Raw genomic sequence first — 10,892 nt, 5'->3', positions numbered from 1 at the left:
TCTGGAAAACATGGGCCTGTTGCCATGTACTCACGGGCTCTTACGACTCACGAGATTCGCTACCCTGTCCGCCAAAAGGAGTTACTTGCGGTGGTCGTAGCTCTCAAGAAGTTCAAGACCATGTTGCAAGGTCAATCGATCCTCGTGCGATCTGACCACAAGTCCCTTGAGAATTTGCTCGTAACTGACGCTCATCCCGAGAGCGAGCGAATCGCAAGATGGCTCGAAACTATTGCTGAATATCAAGTACGCATCCGCTACATTCAGGGGGAGGAGAATGTTCTCGCCGACGCGCTTTCGAGACAGATTACGCTTCCTTTCAAGGAGTGGCTCTCGTCTCTTAACGACGAACAACGGGCACAAGCTGAACAGGACCAGCGCGACGATGCTGTCATGATCATGCTGGTCGGCCTTGTTCCCGACACGGCAGAAATCGAGTTTAAGACGCCTGTCCCCAAGAAGTTGTTACGTCAGTTAGTGAAAGCCGATCCCTACTTCTCGGAAGTGTTTGATCTCTGTGATAAGCGCGAACGAGGAGACAAAGAGTTTCAACCAACTCAAGCGGTATTGAAGAAGATTCGGAAGTACAAGATTCGCGAAGGTGACAAGTGCCTTTCGTACGCTGGCCGCCTTTGCGTGCCTCGTGCACTCTCCAAGGAAATCATTCTGGCATACCACAGCATGAATCACACTGGCGCGGTTGAAACGTGGTGGTCTCTCGCTCGCAAGTTCTTTGCTCCTTATCTCTACCAGGATATTCAGAGCACTGTTCGGGCGTGCGAAGCGTGTCTCCGCAACAAGCACGCTGTCCTTGACAAGGGTCTCCTTCGAAAGGCCACTATTCCAACGGGGGTTTTCTCACGAATTCACATTGACTTTGCTGGACCGTTAACAAAAGGCGTTACTGGGGTTGACCGCATCATGGTGGTAACATGTGCATTACTGAAGTCATCGGTCTTTGTCCCCTGCCACATGTCGATGACCCTGAAGGAAGTTTTCAAGTTGCTCGTTGATCATGTGTTCCGTTACTATGGCTTACCCGAGGAAATACATAGTGACAAGGACGTGTTGTTCATGTCGGACGACTTTAAGCGGTTGCTCCACAATCACAACATCGTTCTCAAAACGACTTCCACTGCTCACCCGCAAGGGAACGGTCAAGCTGAAGCTAGCGTCAAGGATGTGTTACAACGCGTGCGCGTTCTCGCAGATGCCCATAAAGGCTCTTGGGACGAGTATCTTTCTTTGGCTCAGTTCGTCACGAACACTTCTTACAAACGTGCTATTGGTATGTCTCCGTTGGAAGCAATCTTAGGTCGGCCTCCGCGCCCCTGGGGTCTTTCGCACATTATCAAAGCAGACCAGTACGAAGCGTGCGACACGCCTCACAGTAAGAAGTTCTTCCTCGACCAAATTAAAGCGGTACATGCGGCCATCCACGACCACCTCACTTTGGAGAGCTTGAAGCTTGAGAATGCAGCGAATCAAGGTCGCTCGCAGCCGTTATTCGAAGTCGGCGACTTGGTTATGGTACACAAGGACGCAGTTGTCGGTGGTCGCCACATTCCGTACGGCAAATTTGACCCTATCTTTCATGGGCCCTATCCCATCGTGGGGCAAATTGCGGAAGACCAGGACTCTGCTTGGCGCGTTAATATCGCGGATGAGATTCGTACGGTTAACGTTAAAGACTTGAAGCTTTACAAGCCTCCTGCTCATTACTTGCCTACTCCCTCGTCCGAACGCGAAGTTATTCAACGCCGCCACGACGTCGTTGCCATTACCACGGTCGTTCCTCCGAGCGAGTCGGCTCCCGACGGTTGGGTCTTTCTCCAGTTCCGAGGTTGCCAGCCTCTCAACACTGCGCGAGTTAATCCATCCGTCCTACGGGACCACTTCTCATTCACATTGCGTCGCAAGTTGGTCCACGCCTACGTGACCCGCGCTAAACGCGACCGCACGGCGATTCGCGAGCCTACCTTGATCAACATGCTTCGTAAGGACTCCGAATCCGCTCGTTGGCGCCTTCTGACGTCGAAGTCTCGGGGGGGAAAATCGTCGAAGTCCAAGTCCCAACAGACAGCTACAGACGACCCGACGCTCGGCACGCAGAACTCGTTCCTGAACGATTCTACGCCGACGTTGCGGACTTCTCAAAACTCAACTTCGTCGCTCGGTCAAGACCAACTCACCGATTCTACTGTACCTCCCAAGCGAGGCCGGGGCCGACCTCGAGGCAGTAAAAACAAGACTCCTCCGAAACGCGCCTTGGAACAGTCAGAACTCACCCCACAGTCCGGTGTCAAGCGCAGCCTCGAGCCAAGCTCATCGACTGTCCCTTCCGGCAGACCCTCTAAACGAGGTCGCCCCCGCAAACGGGCTGCGAAGGAAACGTGCGCCGACGACATTGGCGGACAACCCGTATCGGTTCCATCTCTACCTCAGTCTGAGACGTCCTCTTCATGGAGACGCTCTTCCAGACTCTCTAATACGCGTAGGTCTTAAGGGACCTAAGCAGGGGGGCAAANGACCCTCTAAACGAGGTCGCCCCCGCAAACGGGCTGCGAAGGAAACGTGCGCCGACGACATTGGCGGACAACCCGTATCGGTTCCATCTCTACCTCAGTCTGAGACGTCCTCTTCATGGAGACGCTCTTCCAGACTCTCTAATACGCGTAGGTCTTAAGGGACCTAAGCAGGGGGGCAAATGTGGTAAGAGATGCGAACTCGGTCTATCGCGTAAGCCGCATGAACGGCACCCCGCTCATTGGCGGACTAGCGAAGCCCGGACGGCGTTGTAGGAGCGGGTGGTGTCGACTTATGCATATAAGTGGGTTGAATCCGCCACATCTAGACTTCATCTGGTTTTATACCTAGTCTTACTGTGGCTGTATTCGGGACACCTTTCTTAGATAGGGTTACGTAATCATCACTATACACGACTATCGACTACCTTCTTCCCTCAGTAGTTATTTTATCCCTTTACTATTCAAACCATTAAAACTCTATAAAATCTTCAATTACGTGTCCGTTCAAAATCTTTTGTTGCCCAAGGGAGCGGTGTTGGAACCGGTTTGACGCCCGCCGTAGCCGCCGCCGCCGTAGCCACCGCCACGACGGTAGCCGCCCCGGCCACCACGGCCACCACGACCGCCACGACCGCCGCGGCCGTACTGGATGTGCGACCCCCACGAACGCTTGTCGAACCGTTGCAATTCCGGCGGCACCGTCTGCTTGGCTTCTCTCATGATCTTGCACAAGTCGCCCCCCAAGTTCTTGTCCTTTTCGGTGAAGAACGACACCGCCGTCCCCGTGGCGCCACCACGGCCGGTTCTGCCGATCCGGTGGACATAGTCCTCAATGTTACCCGGCATGTCGAAGTTGATGACGTAAGTGATCCCCTTGACATCTAGAATAGTTAGTATTTTCAGTTTTTTTCTTTTTAAAGTGAAAAGGCGGTGTGGTGGTCACACGGTGTTAAATCGCCCCGCTGAAGTGCAATAGTCTAGGTATCATAACAAACGGTGAAATCTCATGATAATACCCACAATACATTGGCTCTCCAGCCGGTAGGTGGCGGAATGGCCCAGAACCCCAAGGAAAAATCCCCAATTACCCCAACCACTCCCGCCAGGGCTAACTGGTTGGCTAATTGAAGATTCTCCCTTTGTACACTTTTGAAACGTTTTATCCTTTTTGCGCACAATAAGTTCTGGCGATGGCTGTTCCCCCAACTTGGTTTTAACATATGCCCACGTCCCCCCGTGTTCCCCACTCGTAAATGTATACTTACCAATACCTCTGGCGGCCACGTCGGTGGCGACCATGATCGGCGACTTCCCCAGCTTAAACTCTCTGAGCACCCAGTCACGTTCCGACTGGACCTTATCCCCGTGGATGGCCAACGCCGGCCACCCGTCAGCACGCAAGTACAGCGTCAACTCGTCACAGGTGCGCTTGGTCAGCGCGAAAATCAAACACTTCAGCAGCTTGTCTTCGGTGGCGGTGGTGAGGTGCTTCACCAACCGGTCACGCTTTTCAAATTCCAGCACCACTTCCACCAACTGAGTGATGGTGTGCGACGCCGCCAATTCAAGCGACCCGATCGTCACCTGGATGGGGTCGTTCAAATAGTCCCTCGTCAAGTTTTGCACTTCCTTGGGCCACGTGGCCGACCACATGAGCGTTTGCCGATCGGGTCTAATCTGGTCGACGATCTTGCGGATCTGGGGCTCAAACCCCATATCCAACATGCGGTCGGCTTCGTCCAACACCAAGTAGGTGACGCGCTTCAAGTTGGTCTTGCCCATCTCCAACATGTCGATCAATCTCCCCGGGGTGGCGATACAGATCTCGACGCCGCGGGCCAAGTCACGGATTTGCTGGCCTTTAGGGGCCCCGCCGTAGACACAGGTGTTGCGGATGCGCAGCGACCGGCCAAACTTGGAGCATTCCTGTTGAATTTGCACCGCCAACTCACGGGTGGGGGCAAGCACAAGCACGATGGGGCCGTCGCCCGGCTGGAGCAACGGCTGGGCGTTGATGTGGACGATGGAGGGCAAAGCGTACAGCAACGTCTTCCCCGACCCGGTGGCGGCAATACCGATCATGTCGCGCCCCAGCAACGCCATCGGCCACCCTTGCTTCTGGATGGCAGTGGGGGAGGGGAACCCTTGCGCTTTCACTTCGCTAAGCACGTAGTCGGGGAACCCGGCCTCGTCAAACGTCGTGATCGGCTTGGGGACGTTTTGCCCCACCACCATCATGTCGTTGTCCTTGCGGAACTGCGCCACCTCGGCGTCGGAGCGCGCAGCGACGGCGGGGTCTTCGGTGTAGAAGTTCTTTTCAAATTTGGGCAACGCGTCCAAGTCCCACTCGGGAGTGGTGAGCTCGATGCGCTCTTGGTGGGAGCGCCCGCCGCCGTAGCCGCCGCCACGACCGCCGCCGTAGCCGCCACGTTGGTAGCCGTTATCGCGCTTGTAGCCACCGCCGTAGCCGCCGCCGCCGTAGCCGCCATTGCTGCCGCGGTTATTCTGAGTGTAGTCTCCTGAGTACAGCATCGGTGTATAGATAAGAGAATTTAAAAAAGTGCGATGAGATGCCCCTCTTTATAGACGATAAATTTTCGCCATCGACTGTATGCAGGAAAAGGTCCTCGAAACGTGGGTGGGATGAGGTTGTGAAACCGGCCTTGGCCACCACGGTGGCTATAAATATGGGGTTAAATCTGATATTTGGTCATTAGTGGTATGCTAAAAGTACATAGAATTGGTGGCCCCGCGAGCTAGGCGTCGGTGTGGACGTACTGGTTGTTTTCCAATTCCTCGGTGAACCGCTCGGCAATCACCGTGCACAACTCCAGCAAGTTGTCGAGCCCCTGGTGCAACGCCTCCACCGCGGTGATGTTGCCGTAGGTCTGGATACGGACGTTCAACTTGTTTTCACTGGGGTGGGGGATCGAGTACCCGCAGAACTCGACCTCGGGGTTCTTCATGATGATGTAGCGGAGGGCGTTGCCGAGGGTGTGGTCCTCGTCGGTGATCTGGAACAGCGCCGCCGTGCCGTCGTCCAGCGCCCCCGGAAGCATCTTGATCTTGTCGGCGTCGTACTCGTCGTCGGCCATCGGCACGTCGTGGGCGTCGGTCATGGTGATGAGCTGCGCGCAACGAAATTTACATTTGTCATGAGCTTGAGAGTGAGACGAAATAAGACGAAATCAGACTACTATATTTGACTAGATCAAAATAATCTAAATTAAGATGATTACGATTAATATGAAGGGTACGTTCAATGTGTATTGTCACTCAGCTAACTGAAATACTGCTGACACCTATCAAGATTAGACGAACTCAAACTTAAAACAGACTCCAAGACTAGACACGAAGTGATTGTGTGTAAACACTATACTTGGTTATTTCTTCACTTTTACCTTTTCTTCTCATACCTTCACTGGAGGTAGCCACGCTCGCCAGCCACTCTTGCTAGCCACTCTTACTAGTTTTTTAGCTACTCTTCTCCTTTGCTGGTATTTTATGCGCTACCATTTTTCTATACTAATTTGAGCTAATAGTGTCTCGCTAGTACTAGTTTTCGCAACTTTTTAGTTTTTCCGCTACCCTTTTCTTTTGCTAGCTTTTCGCTAGCTTTTCTTTTCTCTAGCTAGAGTATTTGCTATGGTGCGGCGCGGGGTCGCGCTAACGACAAAAACACCCATGACGCGGGTGTTTACGTTTTGGCCGCGATGGACACCTACACCGGCGTCGACGACACCATGGCGGCGCTGGAGTCGAACTACGCCTACCAGGACTCGGCGCTGCTGGGCGACTACACCACCGACAGCTGCGAGCCGCTGCAGCCCCAGAACCTGACGTTTTTCCGCCGCCTCGAACTCTCGCTCGACGGCGACGCCACCGACACCACCATCGACCCCCCACCCGTTCCCGACACCGACACCACCGCCGCCAGCACTGTCCACCACCCCCCTAAACAACAACCTCCACACGACACCGTCGACACCATTCTCGCGTCGTCGTCGTCAGCGGCGGCGCCGCCCGGCGCCGGCGCCAGCGCCCCCCATCACGGCGCCGACCCCAGGATCGCCCAGCTTGAACACCGGGTGGACGATATGGCCGAACAGATACAGATGTTGCAGAGGGCGCTCGCCCGCGCCGAGTCGGAGCGGGACCAGCTGCGGGAACAGCTCCGCCAGCTTCGCCAGCAACCCCCGCCGCCGCCGCCGCCGCCGCCGCGGGACCCGGCGCTCACCACCCAGCCGTCGTTGAACGTGATGATGAAGGAGTTCCGCCTCGGGCGGGGGGTGCGCCCCGCCGTGGTGGCGTCCCCCGCCACCGCCGCCGTGTTTGACGACCTGATGATCACGACGCTGACGCCGGCGAAGTCGGCGTTCATCGACGGCAGCGCCACCCCGCTCCAGCCAGCGACGGCGGGTCCGTCGGGGCTGCCACCGTCGCTCGCCCCGTCGCCGACGCCGGCGAGACACGTGCCCCTGGGCCCCCACCGGGTGCCGCTACCGCCAGCAGCGCCAGCAGCGCCAGTAGCGCCGGCGCCCGCCGGCGGCGACGGCTGCGACGACCACCAGCGGCTCCAACGCCGTGTCGACGAGCTTGTCGAGGAGAACGAACGGTTACGGCGAGAGAACGCCGACTTACACCGCCAGGTCGGCGACGGCCTGACGGCGACGACGGCGGCGCTGTTCCCGCGGTGGCTCCAGCGCGAGTACCGCGAGCGCCACTTGGATAAGTTTGACCGCTGGAGCAAAGTGAAGCTCGCCAACTGTCTCAAGATCACCGTGCTCGAGTTACTCCACTGTCGCGACCCCGACGAGTACGTCAAGGCGACTCGGGTGGCGGCGAAGCACTTGCGGGTGATGCACGCGTTCTGCGAGCTGCTCTACCACGCGTGCTTCCCCCGCCGCCACCAGTGGCTTGTCGACGCCATCGCCGCCGGCGACGTCGTCTTCTTCACCAACGCCATCGACCGGTTGGTGTCCAAGTTCGACTTGACCACCTACGAAGACTTTCTCCGCCAGAAATACGACGCCCCGCCCCGCCAGCCTGACAAATACCTCCCTTCTTCCCCCTAGTATGTATCATCAACACCATCATGACATTTATATGATGTGGTTTTGACGGCTATTGTCCTTGACAATACCCCGTGAGAAGGCTTCCCTATAAGCTTTTGGACCCGGACAAAAGTATATCGCAGCGGAGTTGGCTTAGCTTGATGTTTATTTACAGATTGAGCGCCAGCGCCATGAGTACCACGAGTTGCAACCAAACATATGCGACGCTACGTGAGATTGAATCTCAAATAGAACAAGCAACTTAATCGATAGCCTGCTCATATATGAAGTTTGCTTTAATATTGTTAGACAACGGGGTATTGTAGATTTATGATTTACTTTGAGATTTGCAATTGTTACGATATTTTAGCTTCATTAATTAACCAGAATGGACTATCGATTTGAAGGCATCGGCTGTAGGATATACCTAGATAGCACGACAGGCAGTCATTTTAGAATGCCGATGTTTATCCTCAATAGGTTTTCTTTTGTATCCCCTTGGTCAGATGGGGAATTTCCATCGTGCATTGCCAATTTCGCGTCAAATGTAAAATTTTTGGCAATGTAGAATCATCAGCAAACCCTAGGTAGATTTATACAACATCCATCGTCAACAGCAAACCAAGCGTCTGTTTGGTTTTAGCATCAAGGCAAAGCCATTGGTGTGGAAATAGTAAAGCCACTGGTCGACTAACAGCGGTCAACGAGTCATCGACACGAACCAGCTCCGAACAATTAAAAGAACACTTATTAGAGAAACACTAATCAAAAGAACATCTATCAACTACTTTTCCCCACTTTAGCCTTCGCCAATTTCTGGCGGTGTTTCCAGTTTCAGCCTCCTTCGGGTCCCCTTCTCGATTGAGTGCGCGCCGCGTTCCCATGGCGCGGTTTCACTCTCAAAACAATCACCGTCGTCTACCACAACAACCGTCGTCAAACCACAACAATGCCGCCGTCTAAACACGCGACAAACAATGCCTATGAGGCTTAAGCTGATACTGGAACCAAACAAGGCTTAATTCTGGCGGTGCCGGCGCCTATATAGCCGGAGGGAGCGCCGCAGGCGACGGTATTGCCGCTCATGAAGAAGGAAACGTTTTCGGTGGTCGAGCACGACGCCGCCTCCAGCGGTGCCGCCAGCGCCGCCGAGGGGTCCCCCGGCTACTTGCTGAAGCAGATGCGCCCCCTCCTCGCCGTGCTTGCCGTGGTGTACTTGGCGCTGACCCTGTGCGGCTTTGACGGGTCGCTCATGCTGAGCATCTACACCCAGCCCGACTACGTGGCGACGTTTCGCCCCGCCAACGACGGCGGCGCCACCTCGGTGCTGGTGGTGTTCCTGATCTTCAACATCGCCCAGATGGTGCTGGGGTTGTGCTGCCCCCTCGCCGACGTCCTCGGCCGCCGCCAGATGATGCGCTGGGGCGGCGTCGGCACCGTCGTCGGCGGGGTGATCACCGCCGCCGCCACCAACACCGCCACCATCATTGCCGGGCGGTTTGTCCTCGCGTTCTTCACGGTGTGGCTGCTGACGGCGGCGGCGATCTACGTCACCGAGATCGCCCCCACCGACAAACGGCTGGTCGTCGCCGGCGCCTACAACACGTTGTGGTACGTGGGGCTGGTGGTGGCGGCGTTTGCCGCCTACGGCGCCAACCGTCACTTTGGCGGCACCGCCACCGCGTTCCGGTTGCCCCTCGCCCTCCAGTGCATGTACCCCGGCCTTCTCGTGGTGGGAACGTTTTTTATTCCCGAGCTGCCGCGGTGGCTTGTCGGGCGAGGCCGCGTCGACGAGGCGCGGGCGATCATCGTCAAGTACCACGGCGGCAACGACGCCGAGGCGCCGGTGGTGGCGGCGGAGATGGCCGCGATCGACGCGCTGTTTGCCGCCGCCGCTATCGCCACCGGGTGGCGCGCTCTCGACTTGCGCCCGTTATTTGGCCGCCGCCACCGCTACCGCACGATGTTGTGTATGTTGTTGGGGTGGTTCGGCCAGTTTTCCGGGAACAACGTGTGCTCGTACTACTTGCCGCTGATGCTAAACGCCGTCGGCATCGAGTCGCAGCTGACCCAGGTGTTGATGAATGGGGTGTACTCGATCACGCTGTGGGGGGCGGCGGTGGTGGGGTCGTACTGCCACGGGGTTATTGGCCGGCGCAAGATGTTTTTGGCGCTGACGATGGCGGCGCTGGTGGCGATGGCGGCGCTCGCGGCGGCGCTGGCGCGGTTCCAGGCGACGGCGACGGTGGCGGCGTCGACGGCCACCTTGGTGTTCATCTACTTGTTTGGCGTGGTGTTTCTGTTTGCCTGGACGCCGATGCAGCCGATCTACCCCGCCGAGGTGCTGCTGAACGTCCTCCGCAGCCGCTCGTTCATCGCCCAGCAGTTGGTGGCGGGGTTGGCGCTGTTTGTCAACCAGTACGCCGCCCCCATCGCCATGGAGCGCATCTCGTTCTGGTTCTACGTGTTCTACTCGCTCTGGGACGTCGTCGAGTGCGTCATCATCTACCTCTTGTTTGTCGAGACCAAAGGGAAGTCGCTCGAGGAGATGGACGCCATCTTCGCCGCCGCCAACCCCCGCAAGGCCTCGGTGGCGGTGTGGCCGCCCCCACACCACAAGCGCACCCACATCTAATCACCCTTTACTACCACGACATCTCTCGAATGTTCTACGTTGACCCCCCATCTGGATCGGTAGTGAATATATTTAGGAGATTGAGTATCCATCTGATGATGATGACGTAGATAAACAGGATGATTCAATATCGCACTATTTTCCAACCTCCTAAAAAGGCGATGGATTCTAAACACGAAGTAATAATGGATCGCTTATCTATTGTCACGTGAAGCTGTGCCGGATCGATTCGCCAATATCACTCGTAGTTTCTTTTTTGAAATTTCTTCGGCGGCGTAATAAACCCGAGATCGATAGCGAATATGCTTGACGTAGATAAAATGGTGCATACACGACCCCCAGCCGTGGATATTAACTCCCGATTGAGACACCCACTGTTTGCCCTGTAACTCCTGACCACGAACACCTCGCAAAAGTCTGATCATCAACAAGGTGATGGAGTATCCAGCTAAAAATAACCGCATCGCTCTGTTTATAAACCGTGCCAATTGGGAAGCTCGACTACTAGCCGCAAATAAGGTTCTGAGACTCTGGCACCCACCCTCAGCCATTCCCGCCCAGCGACAGCTTAGTCATGCGCTTAGCGTAGGCAAGTAGCACCCACGCTATATTTCTCCTGAGGCCGCACTAGTAGCGTTTTCTTTACCCTTAGACGCCCCCACCAAACCCGACATC

General features: G+C 56.0%; 6 protein-coding genes across 6 annotated transcripts; 3 read left to right on the top strand and 3 right to left on the bottom strand. All coding sequences in view use genetic code 12, as the record gives it.

Annotated features, from left to right (window-relative positions):
* Positions 1–24: 24 nt before the first annotated feature.
* On the top strand, positions 25–2,505 carry DIURU_000501 (uncharacterized protein; the record flags this gene model as incomplete). The annotated part of the gene is made up of 1 exon (XM_034157945.1): positions 25–2,505. The coding sequence occupies one exon, from the start codon at positions 25–27 to the stop codon at positions 2,503–2,505; it is 2,481 nt and encodes an 826-aa protein (XP_034014820.1).
* A 527-nt stretch (positions 2,506–3,032) lies between these two features.
* DIURU_000500 (uncharacterized protein) lies at positions 3,033–3,374 on the bottom strand (the record flags this gene model as incomplete). The annotated part of the gene is made up of 1 exon (XM_034157934.1): positions 3,033–3,374. One exon carries the CDS (start codon positions 3,372–3,374, stop codon positions 3,033–3,035), a length of 342 nt encoding a protein of 113 aa, XP_034014819.1.
* A 138-nt stretch (positions 3,375–3,512) lies between these two features.
* DIURU_000499 (uncharacterized protein) lies at positions 3,513–5,060 on the bottom strand (the record flags this gene model as incomplete). The annotated part of the gene is made up of 1 exon (XM_034157921.1): positions 3,513–5,060. The coding sequence occupies one exon, from the start codon at positions 5,058–5,060 to the stop codon at positions 3,513–3,515; it is 1,548 nt and encodes a 515-aa protein (XP_034014818.1).
* Positions 5,061–5,284: 224 nt separating this feature from the next.
* On the bottom strand, positions 5,285–5,647 carry RPC19 (DNA-directed RNA polymerase core subunit; the record flags this gene model as incomplete). The annotated part of the gene is made up of 1 exon (XM_034157910.1): positions 5,285–5,647. One exon carries the CDS (start codon positions 5,645–5,647, stop codon positions 5,285–5,287), a length of 363 nt encoding a protein of 120 aa, XP_034014817.1.
* A 624-nt stretch (positions 5,648–6,271) lies between these two features.
* Positions 6,272–7,603, top strand: DIURU_000497 (uncharacterized protein; the record flags this gene model as incomplete). Its single annotated transcript, XM_034157899.1, has 1 exon — positions 6,272–7,603. One exon carries the CDS (start codon positions 6,272–6,274, stop codon positions 7,601–7,603), a length of 1,332 nt encoding a protein of 443 aa, XP_034014816.1.
* Positions 7,604–8,666: 1,063 nt separating this feature from the next.
* Positions 8,667–10,217, top strand: DIURU_000496 (uncharacterized protein; the record flags this gene model as incomplete). Its single annotated transcript, XM_034157889.1, has 1 exon — positions 8,667–10,217. One exon carries the CDS (start codon positions 8,667–8,669, stop codon positions 10,215–10,217), a length of 1,551 nt encoding a protein of 516 aa, XP_034014815.1.
* Positions 10,218–10,892: the final 675 nt, after the last annotated feature.

This window comes from Diutina rugosa, assembly GCF_008704595.1.
Source record: "Diutina rugosa strain CBS 613 chromosome Unknown scaffold16_size293850, whole genome shotgun sequence".
Lineage (NCBI taxonomy): Eukaryota > Fungi > Ascomycota > Pichiomycetes > Serinales > Debaryomycetaceae > Diutina > Diutina rugosa.
Note: the sequence above shows the minus strand (reverse complement) of the source record. Positions and strands in the feature narration are given on the sequence as shown.